Genomic DNA, 20,760 nt, shown 5'->3' with positions numbered 1-20,760 from the left:
AATTCTTTTACTGGCCATGCGTAAATTTCTATATTAAAAACAGTATTTCCTCTACTTCACAATTAACATAATGGTTCATTGATAATGCCATTTTTAGAGCAAGTCATCAGGGACACCGGTCAACCTGACCAACTTTCCTGGCATTTCTAAAATATTTAACTATTAATGAAATGTATGAAGGAGAATGAGAATAGCTGAGGGAAAGAGCCAATTAAATTAGAGGGGCTATTTAGCATTCATTGTGAACTCTAGGGGTATTATTTAGCTTAAACGTGTTCATTGCATTTAAATGAGATCAGATGAGAGAATACAGGAGGACTAAGGAAAGAAAAAGAAACCTTTCTCTCAATCTCGTCATTCAGTCTTCTCAGTTCCATTTCCTGCTGGTCTTGCTGAAGCTTCAGAAAACGCCTTCTTGCAGCGTCTTGCAGGTGCATTTCCTTCACTTTCAGCTCCCTTCTCACAGCAGCGAGTCTGAAACACAAAATACAACAGGGGAGGGCAAAGGTGGGTTTACCGTCGTCCGTAGAGAAAAAGACACGTGGGTTATGCTGACTACAGCAGCTTTATTAACCCAAAAGAATGTCACAGTGGCACAGTGCATGTCTTTCTCAGCGGCTTAAAAAAAAAAAAAGATTTTATTTATTTATTTATTTATTTATTTATTTATTTATTTATTTTTAGAGAGGGGGAGGGAGAGAAAGAAAGAGAGGGAGAGAAACACCATGGTGTGAGAGAGACAGACATCTGTGTCAGTTGCCTCTCTCATGCCCCAACCAGGGACCAATCCCACAACCCAGGCAAGTGCCCTGACCGGGAATCAAACCAGCGACCCCTCAGCTGCAGGAGGGTCCCCAACCCATGGAGCCACACCAGTCAGGGCTTCAGTAACTCTTTTTAACCCACAGTAGAAACCTGTTTCACAGAGTCATACCCAAGAGAAAAGAATCAATAAACACAGAAGTTTCCCAGCAATGAGGCTTAGTCTCAAAGCTCAGCCCATAATCTTAATTACTTTCAACAATTTACTTTAATGAATATTTAATACTTCTTTCCCTATCCTCCAAAGTACAAAGTGCATGAGATAATCATTTTATGTTTCAATTTTCAGGTCACATAGCTATGTTTAAAACATAACTTAAAAATTATGCTCTGTCCGGAGTAATTTATCAAGCACAGTCAGTCACACACAGCGTTTCTGCCCACTGCAGAATAACATCATCAGGACACCGGGTCCTGTTATTACTTCTGAGTCATCAGTGCAGAGTTACATCATAGGATAGCTTCAGCATTCCATTTTACTATATGCCAGTTTTTTTTGAAAAGTGGTATATACACAGATTTTTTATTAACTTAAATATTTGCTTAATGGAAATACCACAGCTGGATAATGTCATATATAGTGTTGTTTCTATAACAAAAAATAAAAATTGTTCAACTAACTCCTATGTCCAGATTTTTTCAAAGTGATAAAACGTACTTCTGTCTCTGGTGCATCATCTTCTCCTCCTCTTGTAAGAGCATCTCTCTCCTTGTTTCTTCAGCTTTACGAAGGAGCTCTTGCTTTTGGTACCAGGCTTCATCTTCAACTCTTTGTTGGTCCACTTCAGCTTGCATGTTCTCAACTGCTTGTCTTAAGACGATATTTGTTATTACATAAAAATGCAAACAAGAAAACCGAGTAATTTAAGTACAACAACAACCAAAATATAAAATGCATACATGGTTAATATACTTGTTTTACTTCTATATATAAGAATTAAAAACTTTAAAGATATTTCCAGCCTTCAAGTGCTGATTTTACACAAATACTTAATAATTTACATGTATTTTTTCCCCTTTTTAAAAAAAGATTTTATGTATTTATTTTTAGACATAGGGGAAGGCAGAAAGAAAGAGAGGGAAATATCAATGTGTGGTTGCCTCTTAGGCACCCCACTACCGAGGACCTGGCCCGCAACCTAGGCATGTGCCCTGATTGGGAATCGAACTGGTGACCTTTTGGTTCACAGGCCAGGGCTCAATCCACTGAGTCATACCAGCCAAGGTTACATGTATTTTTCATTTCTTTTTTATATTCATAACAGGTTTTGATTTTATGGAAGAACAACTTTTCCATGATTACCTCTCTCTTAAGTAATCCAATTCATCTTTCCTAATCCTCTCTCGTTCCTGTGTCTGATAGTCCACAATGAACTTCGGATATTGATTGAACACTGGATACTGCCCTTTGGTCAGCGCCACAAAAACACTGAGCGTCCTCTCTGGGTGGATATCAGGAGGTGTGGTGTCCATCAGGTGATAAACTTCTCTAATTACAACACTTATGTCCAGATTATTCCGATGGTGGAAAAAGTACTGTAAGAAAACTTTGTGTTTATATCGAGATCTACTTAATAAAGCATTACAGATAGATTTAAAATAGTAGTTTAAAAATGTAAATGTGAATTTATCTTCAAAAGAATTTTTTCAAATAAATTGAAGTTTTTTAACCCAAGATCCAATTTCATATTTTAGATTTCATAATTTCAAAAATTTCACAACCATCTTATAAAACTTTTGAAATAACACTTTTAAAATTTTAACTCAAAATGCAGGCTTCCTGTATAATCCAGAATGCTTCAACAATGGAATAAATACTTCTACTTGGATTTTTTTCCCTTCAAAATCCAAAATAAATAAATTTGAAAAAAATCAGCCTTTCAAAATAAATTAGCTTGGTTAAAAAAATAATATGAAATATTTATTTTTTTATTGCATCCATGTAATGCATTTTTAAAATAATTTTTTAAAAAAGATTTAATTTATTTTTTAAGAGGGGAAGGGAGGGAAAGAGGAGAGAAATATCAATATGTGGTTGCCTCTCATGCACCCCTTACTGGGGACCCTGCCTGCAACCCGGGCATGTGCCCCGACTGGGAACTGAACTGGTGACCCTTTGGGTTGCAGGCTGGTACTCAATGCACTGAGCCACACCAGCCAGGGCTGAAACATTTCGACATTGACTTGTTCTGCTGGCAAATCCAATTTCATACAAGGTGGACAAAAGTAGGTTTATAATAGTTCGTATGGAAAATAATACAATAGTTAAATAAAAACAATAATGCAAAGCCCTGGCTGATGTAGCTCAGTGAACTGAGCGCGGGCCTGCGAACCAGAGGATCACGGTTCGATTCCCAGTTAGGGCACATGCCTAGGTTGCAGGGTAGTTCCCAGCAGGGGACCCACGAGAGGCAACCATACATTGATATTTCTCTCCCTCTGTCCTTCCCTTCCCCTCTAAAGATAAATAAAATCTTTAAAAAAAACCCATGTTTAAAAAACAATAATGCAAGAACAAACTGTGTTTCNCCTGCCTGCAACCCGGGCATGTGCCCTGACTGGGAACTGAACTGGTGACCCTTTGGGTTGCAGGCCAGTACTCAATGCACTGAGCCACACCAGCCAGGGCTGAAACATTTCGACATTGACTTGTTCTGCTGGCAAATCCAATTTCATACAAGGTGGACAAAAGTAGGTTTATAATAGTTCGTATGGAAAATAATACAATAGTTAAATAAAAACAATAATGCAAAGCCCTGGCTGATGTAGCTCAGTGAACTGAGCGCGGGCCTGCGAACCAGAGGATCACGGTTCGATTCCCAGTTAGGGCACATGCCTGGGTTGCAGGGTAGTTCCCAGCAGGGGACCCACGAGAGGCAACCATACATTGATATTTCTCTCCCTCTGTCCTTCCCTTCCCCTCTAAAGATAAATAAATAAAATCTTTTAAAAAAAACCCATGTTTAAAAAACAATAATGCAAGAACAAACTGTGTTTCCTGTACTCACAACTGTAAACCTACTTTTGCCCCACCCTGTACATATACCTCCCACCTTCCCCATATGTACTTCATGAGCATAAAGTAAAAACAAAGTTTGATTTGACAGGGATCACAAAATGAGCAACAAACAAAACCCAATTTAATCCATCCTGTCTACCAAAAGAACCTCTCCTTTTAAAAACCACCTCTAATGCTCCTTTTGGTCACTCTCCTGCCGAGCTTCAAATTCTAGTTACCACCCTGCACGTGTAAGTATCCAGATCATGAAAGACCAGATGGGTCACTGCGGTCAGACCGTGCACAGAATAAACCCAACTGCTAAATATCCTTTACACGGAGGTAAAAAAGCACGGAACTCCCACGTTATCACGGTTCTTCTCCGAAGCCATGGAGTTAGACTACCAGTCTGCTGGGATCGCCTGCTGAATTGTCCGCAAACTATGAAAGGACACAGATGTGGTCTAACTTGCTCTCTACTCTCATCCTACCTCCAGCACCAGTACCCGAAGCACGGTAGGTGCTCGGTCATGAATGCATTTTCAAGGGAAACGAACGAAACTTGAGAACTGCTACGCAAGAACAGGGATACAGACCTCAAAGTCATCTCTGAGATTACAGTGCAGCAAAGGAGCCCTGGAGCAGACGTTGTAGGCCACCACGGTCGTCAGGAGGAAGGACGGGTGGTTGGAAAAGACATGATCAAACAGTTTCAGCCACTCCTCCCTTGTCAGCACTTCCGAGAACACCGTTTCCAGGAGCGGCCACGCGTACAGCTACAGTGGGTCAGAAAAAGTGGGTTCCTTCTCCAGGGAAGGGTCACTGTTAATGCTGCCTTACGTTTGGTCTAGTTATTAAAACTGCTTATATTAAAAACATAATTATGAAAAGAGCTACCTTAATTTGGACCCTTCTTTATAGACTTTCAGGAAAGCAGTTTAATGAGAAAAAAGAATGAAATACTGTTAAAAATACAGTGATAGTATGTTTTTTTTTTATTATCCGCATTCAAGAAACTACAGTTTTATTTACATGAGGACCAATAGGGCTTCCGGAATAGGTTCCGGTGCTCCGGGGACCTGGCACTCCTCACCTGGGAGGTCACATCGTGGTCGATGAAGTGCTGGAGCAGCTCCTGGTCATGAAACGCCAGAACGTTCTCTATCATGGCGAGAATGTTGATAGGAGGGTTAGGGAAATACTCAAACCAGTGTTGACACCAATTGACTACGAAGGAAGAAAACGAGACATTTATCTTTACCTTTCTATATTACCAAATACTCTGCAATGCTTAAATATATCCACTCTTCATGTTCTCCACATGCCCATTAATGAAGAAAAGATAACTCTTTATATTCTAGAACAATAGATTTAAGAATTCCAACATGTTAATGTAGTATTGCAGGTCCATAGAGATTTGCCAATTTCTTCAGAGCAGTCAATGAGAAACAAACAAACAAAACTCCTGAAGCACTCCCGACCCTAGCTACCGGCACTGTGTTGTTGATTTGGTTTTCCTTTTAAAATAAAACTTCTGGCTTTACTGGAAGAGCAAACTAGTACAACCCTCCTGGAGAATCAATTAGGAAATTCCTATTTTATGGCCTGATAATACCAATTCTGGGAATCCATGAAAAAGAAATTATAAATATTTGCATGTGAAGATAGTTATAACACTGTTACTTTTAATAGGTAAAAATTAGAAACAACCTAAATGTTCAACAATAGATTAAATCAGTACATATACATTATGGAATATTATAGTCAATAAAGTTTATAAATGCATATAACACATGAAATACTAGTATGATTATAAAAATAAAAAACAACCTGAAAATGTTAAAAAATTCAGGAAAAAAATCCAAAAGTCTAACAGTTGGGGAATAGACAAAGTACAGTGCACCTAACGATGAAATATAGTAGGCAGGCAATAATTACGTTTTTCAAGAACATTAATGACTTGGGGGAATTCTCTGGGGAAGAGGAATATTGGTAGATTTTCTTTTCTTTTATATGTTTTCCTACATTTTCTCCAATGATCCGTAAAAATTTATCAAAGCAAATACAATGTAATAAAGTAAAAAATGTAAAAAGAAATATTTACAATATATAAGCTTGGAGCTTTTTATTTCTACATTTCAGAATTTTATTGTTACAGTTAAGTCCTTACCCCTTCTCTTCTGTGTACAAGAAAAACACTTTAAGTAATTTAAAAACACCTATCAAGTTGGTTATTTTGTTGAAATGACCTATCTTTGGAGTTCTGGTTATTCACTGTTGCACTGCTCTGACGTCACTAGCACGAGGAAGAGGATGCTTCCCAGTGTGGGGATGACGGTGGCAGGCAGCAACCGCAGTGGTTGGACACAGAGGCCACGGCGTCTGACCGTTGGGTTGCACCCTTGTCCTGCCATCAGCCTCGCCTGGGCACTCAGGCCCATGCTCGGAGCTCTTGGAGGGGACCACACCGCCGCCTGCCTCAGGGTTGTTGTGAGGGTTAAATGAGTTAATATGTACAAAACACGGAGTGTGTGTAAGCGCTTTACATGCTGACTACCATCCTGTGGATAACCACCGACCTTCAGTATGGAGTGCGTCTGCTTCCCCCTGACTAACAGCACGCAGCCCGTGACGATAAACTACAGCTATCCACATTCTCTTGTAAATACAAGGTGTGTGTATAAATGTTTGCACTGTCTTGTGCTCTCTGGCTGACTGCTTCACTCCAGAAATGTTTGACGTTGCAAAGAGACACAGACATCGGCAACATGTACAGGAATCCACTCCGAGTTTCGTTACTTAATGCTTATTAACTTACTTATGAGAGTAGCTACAACTTCAAAACAGATGAGCTGGTTGTTCTGGAATAATTTCACAAACGGAAACGCCAGGAGGGGAAGATAGGGTGTCTCACTGAAGATGGCAGACCAGTGAGCCAGAGCAGACAGGGTCCTGTGAATAAGACAAGGAAACGAAGACCAGAAAACAGGTTATTATTCAAATTTATCGGAATAGCCAATATAGTCACATAACACAAATGTGATACAGAAGGTGTAATTGCTCAAAATTCTCCCTCCCACCCCAATCATCTAGTTCACCTCCCCACAACCACTGTGGAAAGGATCGGTCCTTTTAAAAAAAATCACAGATAGTGGATCGGCACCTGGCATTTGTCACCCAATGGCATCTGGGAAGAGTTCCTATCATTATACTCAGAGCTTCTGCACGATATTTGACAGAAACACAGGAAGGCACACACTACTTCCTTTAACGTTGCCCTAAGGGCATGTAAGCTGTGTCCAATCTTTAATAAACGACGCTACGCTTAATGTCTCTGGTATGTCCACCATTCTTCACATGGGACCAGAGGTAAGATCCTAGAAGTGGATGCCGAGTCACAGGACGTGGGTGTTAGTAATTTCTACAGCCACTGCCAAATTTCTCACTCTTGTCAACATATCTGATCATCAGCCTTCTTTCTGAATCTTTAATTTATGTGAGAAACTGTATTTCAATATAGTTTTTAAAACAGATGTACTTTTCAAGGCAGTTTAAACTGGGGTTTCTTTTATGATGGAGGAGGTGAGGCATCTTTTCATTTTTAAAAACCACTTCTGCTATGAAGTATGTATTCGATCCTTTTTCCATAGTTTATAAACTGACAATCATATATTAAAGAAAGAACACTAACAATCTATTATTGAAGAAATCAGTCTTTTATTTGCTAGGTCGAACATATATTTTGTTTTACATGTCTTTGCATTGAAAATTATTTTCCATGTGATAGTTTCCCTACTTAAATATTTATTTATTTATTAAGATTTTTATTTGCATCTGGCTATGTTATGCCTTACTATGGGACTCTAATTCTCCCACATTTACTTCTAACACTTTAAAGGTCCCTTTCCCCTGAACTTTTTGTTTTGAAATAATTTTAGGTTTATAAAAAGCTGCAAAAATAATAGAGTTCCTCTACATCCGTCACTTAATGTTAACATCTTGTATTAATATAATCATCGATACTAAAGAACTGACATCGGCAGAGCGCTATCAGCTGAGACTTCATTCGGATTCAGCGTTTTCTCCACTGTCATTTGTCCACCTCACCAGCGCAGGAGGCAGCACCATCATCTCAGCTTCTTCCCGTGTGAGAGTCCTCAGTCTCTTACCGTTTATGACGCCAACCTTTTTGAGGACTCCCAGAGGGTTATTTTACAGACTGTGGCTCCATTTGGGTTTGTCTGATGTTTTCTCACGGTTTGACTGCGGTTACACATTTTTGGCAAGAACACCACAAAAGTAATGTGCACCGTATCGCCAGGTCTTACCACTGGTGGGTTTACGTCTGAGTGCGTGGTCGAGGTGGTGTCCGCTGAGTCTCCACACTACAAAACCCCTCCTTTCCCGTTTGTTTCCAGTACATATTTTGGGGGGGGACACACACTGCTGCAACACACTGAACGTACCTCTGCAACACCCGGAGGAGCTTCCTGCTCCTGATGGGGTACTTCTTCTGAAGGCTGAGAAACGCCGTGTGGACGCCTTTATCTAGTAGGCTACTGAACGCAGTGTGGTTTTCAGGCAACTGCAGCAGGGAACGCCAGATGAACATTCTGAAATGGAAGTTTAACTTTATCCGAGAGAAATCTGGGCAGTGAAACCACCTGCTGTGAAGGAGCTTCAGTGTTACCTGTACTTCGTTGGGTACTCCCCATAGCCTTTTAATAAGATCTGTAAACGCTTCTTGTTTAATCCGCCCGACAATTCATTCTACAAAGAAAAAATACCAGTAAATGATATAGCCATAAAACTAAAAAGGTAAACTGGTCCACAGTGACTTGACAACAAAGCACACAGAAAGAAATATTTTAACATCATCGGGCTCTCTCTCTACACATATACACACACACACACACACACACACACAATCTCTCTCTCTTCCTCTCCCATCCCACCCACCAAAGAATTACTCAAAGGTTATTCATATCTTTGTCTTTCTTATGGAGTTTTTAAAATGAAGACTTAGGTATTCACATCCTTTTAAATCAAATCAATATCCAAGTACACAGTTCCTATAGCTTGCCTTTTTATAATGAATATACTCTAATTATTTTCCTTTCCTCCTGACTATCCTTTTATTTCCAGGGTATATAGCTCTATCTCACATATACGATTAGTTACCTACTATTCAACATTTTGGTTGTTTCTAAGTTTTTCCTGAATGAACTTCTTTCTCTCTCTCATACATACACAGTACCAGATCATCTCACACAAGCAAACAATGAGTTGGTACATTCTTTTTGAAGAATAACTTGGCTATTACTATAGAAATTTTATGCATATATTCTGACTTAAAAAACATCTACAGATACACTTGTGCAAATGTTTGAAGACAACTGTACAAGGATATCCACTGAACCCGACTGTATCTATAGAAGACTGACAATACAACCTACATGCCAGTGAGCAGAGTACCCATTAGATAAATAAAAGTATATCCATAAATGCAATACTATGAAAATGTTTTTTAAACACTGTAGCACTATATGCAATAATATAAACAGATATTCAATCTGTTACAGGATAAAAGCAAGTTATAGAATAGTGCTTACGTATGATTACATTGATGAAAAATAAGAAGGTAATATATGCAGACACACGTTTATATAAACACAGCAAACTTAAGAAAGGCTATCAACAACCATTAACAATGAGTGACCTCTGGGGAGAGAGATGGAGACTGGGCTAGGGAGCAGGGATGAAGAAAAGTGTGCTTTCATTTCCCCCTTTACAGCCTTCTGCATTGTCACCGCCTAACAAATGAGCACACCACAGACGTAATCTCAAATTCTCTAAGAACCAGGCTGAAAAAGTAAAAAGAAGCAGGTAAAATTAAGTTTAATAATATATATTATGTAACCTGCCCTGGCTGGTACGGCTTAATGGATTGAGCAGGCCTGCAACCAAAGGGTCACGGGTTCAATTCCCAGTCAGAGCACATGCCTGGGTTACAGGCCAGGTCCCCAGTGCAGGGGGTGCAAGAGGCAACCACACATTGACATTTCTCTCCCTCTCTTTCTCCCTCCCTTCTCTGCCTAAAAATAAATAAACAAATCTTCACAAAAAATATATAATGTAACCCAATGTAATAAAAATATTATCATTTCGACATACAATCAACACAAAGTAATGGATTATTAAGATATTCCCCATTGTTTTGCTCACACTGAGTTTCCAACGCCCGAAGCTATTTCACACGTGAGTATGTCCGAGCTCAGACTGGCTGTGCCTCAAGTACCCATCAGCCACATGTGGCTGCTGGCGAGTGTACTGGGTGGTGCAATTCTATCTGTTTGACTTTTTAAACACCCATAAGCATGTATTCACTTTATATTACAAAGCTTAAAAGCATATGATAACTTCCGTTACAACTTTCTTCCCTTCACACTATTTTCTTTCGTTCCCAAGGAGAGGGGAGGGTGGAGACGGCTAGAAAGCACGCGACTTGTCCACGGCAGAGTCACAGACAGGCAGCGGTCTCATGCGACATAGCCTTACCTCTTTATTCTCAAAACCGTCAGCCAGGTCGTGTTTTAATATTCTAGTTTGTATTTGGTTTTCCCGAGATCTTGCTGGCCGCCGCGCTCTTCCCGATGTCACTTTCATCTTGAGGTCACCAGATGTCAGTTTACTCTTGGGCAAGTCTTCGATCACCTTCACTAAAGGAGGGGGTGGCTAAAGGAGAGAAAAAAAACCCAGTGGCTGTCCTTAGAAAACAAACCTGTTAACATATAATCTACGAAATTGGTTTTGATCAATTTAATCAAGTGCCTTAATATGCATAATTATTCTTCAGGCAAAAACAAAATACCCAAGAATGTTTCCTCATTGACTAACAAATGGAAGTAAATTTCTGCCACATTCCTTTGAAGAACGCAGTAAAGATACACAGCTAACAACAACCAGTACAATTTAATTATCCCACGAAAACTGGCCTTCCCCACAGCCCACAGTCCCTTCTACACGTCCCCGATACAGTTAGTGGTGTGATCATCTGTAGCAGACGAGGCACGGTTAGACCCGTGGCCTCCAGAATGCTGAGGGAAGCACCCTAATATTCTTTGGGCTCAAGCGAAATTTCTCAGGGAAACTGCCAGAAGCCTGGGCCCTGCCTCTCTGTCCTTGGTGACACTTTTCAGTCTGCACAGAGATGGCTCCTAGTCCCTCACTGCATCACAGACGTCAGGGGCAGTTCAGGCAGCACGGCCTAGACGCCTCACTCTGCCCAGCCTGTAAGACAGGAAAACCAACCCCCAACTTTCACTTACTTAAGGTAAAGTGACTCACTGAGACATTTTCTCTACGAGTAATACACTCTTTCAGAGCAAAAGATCTTCTTTGTTCAAAGGACCTGAGCAGATGAGGTATGTCAGGCTTTGTGAGTTCTAAATCTGCTTCAAGTGCAATGACTTTCGTGGGTATTTAAGTGTGTGAGACCATTATCGCAGAATGTTCCCCACAGTAATTAGCCGAGACCCAAATCAAAGACAAGGTGAATGTGTGATATAATAAACTTTTTCGGGTTCTGACTGGTGTGGCCCAATTGGCCAAGTGTCTCAATTGGTTGGGTGTCATTCCGCAAAGCAAAAGGTCCCAGTTCAATTCCCAGTCAGGACACATGTCTGGGTTGTGGGTGTGGTCCCTGGTCGGGGTGTGTACGAGAGGCAACCAATCCATGTCTCTCACGTCGATGTTTCTCTCCCTCTGTTTCTCTGTCCCTTCCCTCATCTCTAAAAATAAAATCTTTAAAAATAAAAAATAATAACTTTTTTGAAACCAAAGCAGTAATTCCTTTCACATGAGAGTAAGAACACAAGGAATACCCCATACGTCCAAATGAGCACATCAGACTTCAGAAGAACGCGTAGCACACGCATTAGCTCAAATCCAGACTGTCATGAAATCCAGGAGGGTTTCTCTACGTACAACGGAAATGAATCACCGTTCTCCGGGAAAGCGCTTTGAAGCAGAACCCAAACTCTTCCAACCGCCTCTCCTTTTACCCCCACAAGAAATAAATAGAACAAAGCAAATACCCTGGTACTTTAAAATATACATATATATCTTTATATAACATAGATTACTAAAAGACTACTGTGAGACTACTTCCAACAAAGAACTTCCCAGGCTACCCTCACAGGTTCAGAACTTCCGCTTTTGAAACGTGCAGCTTACTGACTACAGACCAAAGGACACTGCCCGATGGTCAGCTGGAGTGTGTGTGAACACGTGACACTGTAAAATGTGCAGAGTAGGTCATGTGATAACATACATGGCACAGGTATTAATGAGTTCTAAAATTATGAAAGTATTTAAAGTTTTAACTCCATGAACAAGGTTTTAAAGTGTTTTTCCAAGGTACATCATTATTTACTCATGTCAAGAAAAGTTACAAGGATAATGTAAAATATAATAGTGACAACTCTGACCAAAAAAAGTACAATGACCACTCATTCAGTGATTTGATTTTCCAACTTTTTATGCACTATGATCAATAGTGGCCTATCTTCTGAATATTGCCCGTCTTTGATATCCTTGAACTACCTTCTCTCCAACCTCAATCTGTTCTTCCAAATCTTTATTAAATTTCTAGTCAGGTGCCACACCTTTTCCTGCTTGAATCCATGCTGTTTCATGAAACGCAGTCTCCCAAGTTAGAGCCTGAGATGTGACCGGTATTGCCACCGCTTAGCAATGTCAAAACCTGAACTTGTAAGTGGGAACCGCTTCCTTCCTTAGCACAGTACAGAAATTCTCCAGGGGCAAGAAAAGAGGACTTGGGGATGGGATACAGCGAGTGAAGTTTGGGGGCGACTGCGGGCCTGGGCGTTCCTGCAGGCGTGGACTAGCCACGAACACACTGGTGGTACTGGCACTGTGTCCAAAACGGAGAGGAAAGACCATCCTACGTCTAATATACGCTGGCTTTTCTGGTCAACAGGATCTCAGTTTGCCCGACAAATTAAGAAGCAGAGAGGAAGTCAATAGCTCACTCCTATCTTGTTTTTTCTCAGATCTCTCTCTGCTTCTATTAATAACATTTTCCTAGCTCTTATAAAATTCAGAGAGGCTAAAGACTCTCTCATTAAAAGCAAATAATATATCATTAAATTTTTAGAGTGTACGTAAACAGTAGAGTGTGACTCCTGTGCTTGAAGAAAACGTATGTGCCCACACTCAGCAGATCCTCATTATTTGCAGTAGTTAGTTCTACACAAGTCCCCACCAACACCGAGTTAGTGGATCCTGAGTCACTGCCCACAGGAAACGACAGAGTTAGGTCCCTGTGAGCCTCTCTGATCACATTCTCATCAACTAATCCGTGCATAACCTCGCTTTGTGTTCATTTCTCTTTAAAAATGCTTACTCGGGCCAATAGCATCATAACTTGTGCCTGAACAAAGTCTATCTATCATCGCCTTCCTGTGTTTAGGAATACAGGACAGCACTTAGCACTGTGCTTGGAGGCTATTTGGAAGGACAGAAGCACCAGCAGAAAGCACAAACATGTGAAAACTGTGGCAGCAGACAGCCCATGGAAAGGATACTGTTTACAGTATGAGAGCTGAAAAATGGCAGAGCACGGTCTTGTTGACCTCGGCTGGGAACCTGCCTGCCGGACAGCTGAGATGTTCTGCTCTGCACACGCGGACGCAGGCGCACACATGGACGCAGGCGCACATGCGCGAGGGCCGGCTTCATATCACAGACTCATTTTCACAAGTGGGTGGGTCCCAACTGTGTAAATAAAGAGTGGTGGCTGCATACAGTTACACACACAGAAAAAAAGCTGCGAAAGTACACATTTGGAAATCCTCTGAGAATGGTGAGACTGTGATTTTTATTTATCTATCTGCTTATTGGTTTCTTTTGATTTTTCGCTGCAATAAGATACTCATTATTTGTCTGATTAAAAAAAAGTGACAAGGATGGCATGGACGGGGACGCTGTGGGAGGTTACGCGTGCGGGGACACAGGCTGGATGGGTGGAGAAGACGACCCCGAGAGCACCTGGAGAGCCGGGCAGGCGACTGGACTCGCTGCAGGGGCGCGAGGAAGGGGGCCGCCAGAGCAGCCCTGTTTCAGAAGTGACAATAAATCACAGTCTAGAAAAATGCTTCACAAAAGATGAGTTGGTGGGCGCTGAGCGCTCCGAGTTGTGTGTGTCTGGGTAAATTACTGTCATTCAAGAGCGGCTCGTGAGGACCAATACAAGGATGGCTACTGTGGACAGAGCAGGCAGCACATGTGTAGTTTTTCCAGCTTAAGAAACTGCATCACTTAGTGCCGACTAGACTTAAGAAATAAAGGAATGGAGCAATCACAGTGCTCCGAGGTTTCCTGGAACAAGAGAGGGACAGAAGCGGAGAGACTGGGGCCGCGGGCCTCCTTTGGGAAGCAGATTATGGGGGCTCCTTGGGTGGGATGTGGGGCACGGAACAGACACCCTTTAGGGAAACAGACATTTAAGAGGATGAGTGAGAGGCAGCAAGTCTGGAGACACGGCTCTGGGAGTCGGAGGGAAGAAAATGCCCAGAAAAATGGGCCAGGTCCAAGGAAGTCAGAAGATTGTAGCATAAAGAGTTTATTTTTGATGATACATTTAAACCTTTTAAAACACTGATGTGTTTACTTAACAACATACCTTATTTATTTCTTGCGTTAAAGCCTGAACTGAATAAATGTTCAGACTTCCATTTTCCATGACAGAGGCAATGTACCGTCCATGTGGGCTAATCACTGCCGAGCTAATTCCTTCATCAAGGCTCCCGACTTCAAAGAGAAGTTTACAGGTCTGTATATTGATAAATCTCATGATACCATCTTGACTCAGAACTCCAAGAACCTAAGAGTAGAGAGAAGCAAACCGAGAAGTCATACGTCTGAAAATCAGACCACACACACAAGTAGGTACGGGTGTGCATTTGCACACTCATTTCTTTGAGGGGAGGATGGTCACAGGCGATCACATTCGCAGAGACCATTACATATTTTCAGATCCCCTGCTGGGGCTCATGGAGGTTCGCCTGCTCAGGTCCAGAGAAGCCTGGCTTTACCTGGAATGAGCAAGGAGCCCGTGGAGGGGAACTGTGGAAAGGCCACCTCCAAGTCTTCCCTTCTTCCCACAGGCAGGCCCACCAATGCCAACCCCTACAAAGGGAATGCAGACGACAACATAGTTCTTAGCCTTGACCTCCACACTGGCTGTCGGATGAAAGGCAGGTGGGACGTGTGTGCCCCTCCACAGCTCCCACACTCTGACCAGGGCTCACGTCCCTCCTGCTGCTCCCACACACGACCCTGAGGCTCCCCTGCCTACTGACTGACTTTGGGCCGATGTAACTAACGTGGGGGCTAGAGAAAGTCTCGAAGCTGCAAGGAGAAGGGGGAGGTAAGAGGGAAGCTAGTCTTATGGAGAAATAAATTTTTAACTCATGCTTTGCAAAATCAAAAACATACCAAAAAAGATTAAGCAGCTAGTACCCTCTGCTGCCTTGTCTGCGTACAGTACTTTCCCAAAGCCAGTGGCTGTGAGCGGTGCTGCCTCTGACTATTGGAAACGCTGATGCCACTGGGTATATGAAGGACTATGCTTTGGAGGTGGTTGGAAGCAGTTTCAAAGTGACAATCTAAAAGGCATGTCCTTCCGTTGGTCAGGGCAGAGGACACCCCCCCCCCGCCATTCACAGTTGGCACGACCTCCCCAAAGGCCACTTCAGCCATGCCTGTGAGGTTTACAGAACATGTGGACTCCAGGCCGCCACTGCAGTTCTGGGGCCTTCCCCGCATACAGGCTGTGTGGGACGCTGCGCGGGACCCTGTGTGAGAGCCAGAAGGCGCTCAGCCCAGCGGTGCTTGTAGAAGAAATGGACTCAAAACCGGTGAAGTGCCCGATACTAAAGGACTGGTTAAAAAGCTATGCAATGCTGTAAGTTCTGCAGTGACAAAGAACTGTCTTCAAGGTGAATTAAGTGAAGAAAAAAGCAAGGTACATAACTATACAAAAAGTGAGAAAAACAAAAGACTGTAACATAGGTTGTGGAGAGTGATTAACTGGGCATATCGTATACTAGCAATGTCAAATCCTTGTGGCAATCAGGGAACAATTAAACGAGGGGCTCCTATAGCTCAGAAATGGATACAACTCTTCTCGGCACACAGAATGCCCTGCGTTCGTGTCACTAACCTGATTAGAGCCAGCGTCAAAACTATCAGGAAGAAATTCTAGGTGGCGAATGGCTCGAACCTTAGCAGGCATCTGGATGACTCTAAGTAGCTGTTTAGCTTCTAGGCACCACAAATGAAGGTGGTTTGACTTGCCGCCAGCAGCCAGGACTCGGCCATCTCTATACAGTAAAAAGGGGGAAAGAAACACGAGAAAAACTGTTCACGGGTGTCCGATGTGATCCAATACGATGATGGAAACGTTCTGTTCTCTGCTGGGCAGTACAGTCACTGTAAGCCGTGTGAGTCACACTTAAATGTGGCTGGCGCTTCTAAGGAAATGAATTCTTAACTTTATTTTTTATTAACTTAAATCGTCCCATGCACCCAGTGACTACCATCTGGAAAGCTCAGGTTCATAGTATACATACACTTTTTACTTACTGTACTGAGACACCAGCTTAGGCAATATTTGATGCCTTGGGTTTTTGAGTACCATTGCGACTTTGTAGCAAACTCTCGAAGTCAGTCACCACTATCCCATTTTACGCTTCACCCTGACTACAGTGAATTGGGACAGCATTGCTATATGAAAAACTGAAAATCCCAAACTTTCTTCCTGCGCAGAGAAGGCCGCGTTATGTTTCTAAGGGAGCAGAAAGAATCGGCGGTGCTGATGTGCCAGGCTGTTGCTCACTCATTCATCAGACCTGCCTAGTGCCCTCTGCCAGCCAGGTCTCGTTCCCGCTGCCAGGGACACGGAGGGAACAGGACCTGCGAGACCCTGCTCGTAAGGGATTTCCTGTGCAGAGGAAGGTAAACAAACAGTGGACTGGTGTCAGCCGAGCAATTCTATAAAGAACTGCAGGGCGGGTGGCGGTGCAGCGCGGGGGGAGGGGAAAGCGTTGCTACGGAATGCTAGGATGCACTGCTACGGAGTGATGTCAAAGGCCGGCAGCGGGCGGTTTGGAGGAAGACTTCCGCGCTGGGCAGTATTCCAGACCGGCCAGTGCAGAGCGCCGAGAAAGGAGCATGGTGAGTCGTAAGGAAGAGCGAGAGGCCAGTCAAATGTGGTGGGGAGAGTGTAGGCGGAAGGAAAGGTGATTACGGAAGAGAGGGAGGCCTGGGCCTGGTGACCAGCGGCCTCAGGGGCTACAGCGGGGAGTTTGGACTTCATCCTGAGTGCAGGAGAGAACCTTTCTCAGGGCGCTCAATAGGCAAGTGAGATGACCTGACAGAAAGACGTAAAAAAGACCGCTCCACCTGCTTTGCAGAGACGAGTGTTAGTAAATGGGACTGAAAACGGGCTATTCTGGTAGTCTGAAGGGGAAAGGGTGAGAGCTGTGGCAATGGACAAGAAAGCAGGCCAATTCAGTGCACTTTGGTAGAGCTGATGGGATTTACGGATATCAGAAGGGAGGGGTGAGAGAAAGAGGAAATAACACCTATTCCCTAACTCCTTCCACTGAAAAGACCTGGAAAAACTGACCATCCCAGTGAGTTCCTTTAGCACCTTGTTAATAAAGCCGCATTCCTGGGAGAGCTGGCCCATTCCAGGTTTGGAAGAGAGAATGTGCAGGGTGAGCCTCAAACACGTTGTTGGACCACAAAGAACCAAAGCATTCCCAGACGGCTGGGTTTCAGGGACAGGGTGAAAGCAACCTGAAGGGCATCCCACTGGTCAGAAATGAGAGGACTGGAACAACACAAACCTCCCGCCCACCCGATAGCCACCATTCTACACTCTTTTTTCAATAGGTTTGGCTTTTTTTCCCCTCAGACTCCAAGTATTGGTGATATCACATAGTACTTGTCTTTTAGAATAATAACTTTAATGGATTAAATCATGCCAACTATGTTTAAATCTATGAGTTTGCAAAGACTCAAGACAAAAAACTTCAGAGGCCACCTTTGGAAGATGCCAGTAAACCAATTAATTACTTTGAAAAAAACAATTTATTTTAAAAAGAAGGGGAAATGAAACACCAATCCTACCTTTCTTTTACAAAGTAAAAAGTAACAAGAGTTGATGGAGGAAGTTTCTTTCTGCAGGTTTTTAGGTAACAACTGTAAAGTAACAAGAGTCAAGGAGAGGAGGGGTCTGTCTGTAGGTTTCCAGTTGATAAGGGAGAACGGAAGGGCAGAATCAGAACGGCAGCATTTCTAACCTCCAGTGCAATACGGGGTCCAGGCAGCGACCCCCAAGGGTCACCAACATCACAGGAGGAAGAGTTCTATGCCCCTCCTTGTGAAAGTATGCTAACCACCTACAATATATTCTTGCCCCCAAATCAAACCTGAACCTGGCCCCAATTTACAGAAAATATAGATGCAACCAGTTTACAGAAAATAGAGACGGCAGAGGATCAAACTCAACAATACCACAGGGATGCAAAGAGCAAAACCCAAAACACAGAAAATTCTACAGGATGGCCCTGACTGGTGTGGCTCCGCTGGCTGGGCATCGCCCCACAAAGCAGAAGGTCGCTGGTTGGATTCCCGGTCAGGGCACTGGCCTGGGTTGTGGGCCCAGTCCCCAGCTGGGGGGTATGCAAGAGGCAAATGATTGATGTTTCTCTCCCTTTCTTTCTACCCTCTTTCCTTCTTTCTAAGGAATAAAATAAATAAAATCTTGAAAAGACAAAAAAAAAGAAGGAAAAGAAAAGAAAATTCTATAGGACAACCAGTTCTTTAACAAAAAAACTTCAAGAAAAAATAAAAAGGGGGTTACATCACCAAGACGATGTGTGAACCTACTTTCATCTCTGATTTGAACAAATCAGCCATAAAAAAACCCCAAAACAATGATTAGACAAATCAGGAAAATTTGAATAATGACTTGATATATGACAATGTTGTATCAATACCAGTGGGATCTTCTTCAATATCTGGAAATTACCATTTTGTTAAAAAAATATGATAAAAGTGCTATGGTTATGTTTCCAAAGGGCTATGGTTATGAGGATATGTTTCCTTATCCTTTAAAAGTACACACTGAGGCCCTGGATGGTGTAGCTCAGTGGATTGAGCACAGGCCTGCGAATCAGAGGATCCCATTTCGATTCCCAGTCAGGGCACATGCCTGGGTTGCAGGCCAGTTCCCTGCAGGCCAACTCCCAGCAGGGGACGCACAAAAGGCAATCATACATTGAGGTTTCTCTCCCTCTCTCCTTCCCCTCTAAAGGTAAATAAATAAATAAAATCTTAAAATAAAATAAAATAAATAAAAAAATAAAAGTACACACTGAAGTTTTTATGGACGAAAGGATAGGCTTGGGCTACAGTGAGCAGTGAAGTGGTAGGTGGACTTATGGGTAAAATAAAAGTGCCTGTTAGCCGATGATGACCAGAGCGCATGAGAGTAGGACTTCATGTGCTTTTACATTTTTGTATGTAGTTGAAATTTTCCACAATGAAGTACCACAACAAGTTCTACAGACCACATCTAACTTTGAATGAAAGTTCTCCTCATATGACAATAAGATACTGAATGAACACTTGTAACATTTTACTGGAAGTTAAACATTCTCGGTGTCTGACAATGAACGTTACCTGGTCACAGCGAACACTTTGTACGATATACTAGAGCTTTCGGGCTGAGCTGGCAACTGGTATTTGCAACGAAGAGTATCACACTCCCAGGCAAAGACGGAATTATCTTTAAAACAGCTGAGGATGGTGTTGCTTAATGGTAGAAAGAAAACCTAAAGAGCGAGGAAAAAAAGTTACTGTTCATATAAGGATCGTAGAGTCCTCTTTAAATTTAAAATTATACAAGTAGCCCATTTTTCTTTTTTAAAAATTATCTTTCTTAAACTACAGAAAAATACATCCACAATATTTGAAAGGGGATAATACTGATATTTCACATACTACTATAAAACTAAAAAGAAAAGGTGAGCTCCTGTAAATAAGAAAATACGTGACTATAACGACTGGGCAATTCCTAAAATACTAAGTAAGAATTTAAAAATATTTATCCTTATAAAAGATTCAAATAAAAATGATGAGATGCCATTTTATGCAGATCAAATTTACTTAAACCTAACACACACCTCTATGTATACATAACTATACACACACTCACATGTATACTACACTTACAAGCTATGTACCAATACAAACACTACATGAAGTACTAATCACTGACACTGTGAAACATAGTACACGGTGTGAGCACAGGAAAAGGGCACTGCCACACACTGCGGTTGGTAGTGAACGCAGGTTACAAATACTGGAGAATATACTTCAACCGCCTTCAAAATGTTATCTATTCTGAACTGGTCAATCTGTTTGTAAGAGTCAATCCTTCAGGGAAAAAACCCCCCAGCAAAGTGCTTAAGATAAATGTATATAAATGTCTGTTGAGCACTAATAAAAATGTAAAAAGTTGGAAAGAAATGCATGATCATATTTTCTTGGAGATTCAATTTATTGGATGACAAGTGAAATTGAAATTGACAGCAAAATTGAAAATATTTTACTCTCATTTCTATTTTTTATTATATAAGCACTATACAATGCTTACTTTTAAAAATAAAAGATTTTATTTATTTTTAGAGAGCTAGGAGGGGAGGAAAGAAGAGAGAAACAGAAACATCAATGCGTAAAGTTACCTGTCACACGCCCCCACCAGGGACGTGGCCTGCAACCCAGGCATGTGAGCTGACTGGGAACTGAACCAGTGACCCTTTGGTTTGTAGGCCAGTGCTCAG

At 42.1% G+C, this 20,760-nt stretch overlaps 1 protein-coding gene across 3 annotated transcripts in view; it reads right to left on the bottom strand.

Annotated features, from left to right (window-relative positions):
* TBC1D31 (TBC1 domain family member 31) overlaps positions 1 to 20,760 on the bottom strand; it is a 51,066-nt gene that overhangs the window by 13,792 nt on the left and 16,514 nt on the right. For 2 of the 3 annotated variants that reach the window (XM_037048468.1, XM_037048467.1), the window contains exons 5-16: positions 19,598 to 19,749; positions 16,068 to 16,227; positions 14,526 to 14,726; positions 10,379 to 10,555; positions 8,511 to 8,590; positions 8,287 to 8,433; positions 6,639 to 6,772; positions 4,914 to 5,047; positions 4,417 to 4,596; positions 2,126 to 2,358; positions 1,481 to 1,633; positions 339 to 474 (exon numbers count right to left, since the gene is read on the bottom strand). In XM_037048468.1, coding sequence (XP_036904363.1) covers positions 339 to 474; positions 1,481 to 1,633; positions 2,126 to 2,358; positions 4,417 to 4,596; positions 4,914 to 5,047; positions 6,639 to 6,772; positions 8,287 to 8,433; positions 8,511 to 8,590; positions 10,379 to 10,555; positions 14,526 to 14,726; positions 16,068 to 16,227; positions 19,598 to 19,749 — 1,887 coding nt within the window. The remainder of the gene's footprint in view (positions 1 to 338; positions 475 to 1,480; positions 1,634 to 2,125; positions 2,359 to 4,416; positions 4,597 to 4,913; positions 5,048 to 6,638; positions 6,773 to 8,286; positions 8,434 to 8,510; positions 8,591 to 10,378; positions 10,556 to 14,525; positions 14,727 to 16,067; positions 16,228 to 19,597; positions 19,750 to 20,760) is intronic. The other variant, XM_037048469.1, reaches the window with a different exon arrangement.

This window comes from Sturnira hondurensis, unplaced genomic scaffold (assembly GCF_014824575.4).
Source record: "Sturnira hondurensis isolate 20B ecotype Veracruz unplaced genomic scaffold, ASM1482457v3 Scaffold0006413, whole genome shotgun sequence".
NCBI lineage: Eukaryota > Metazoa > Chordata > Mammalia > Chiroptera > Phyllostomidae > Sturnira > Sturnira hondurensis.
The sequence above is the reverse complement of the archived record's forward strand: the minus strand, read 5'-3'. Positions and strand labels throughout refer to the sequence as shown.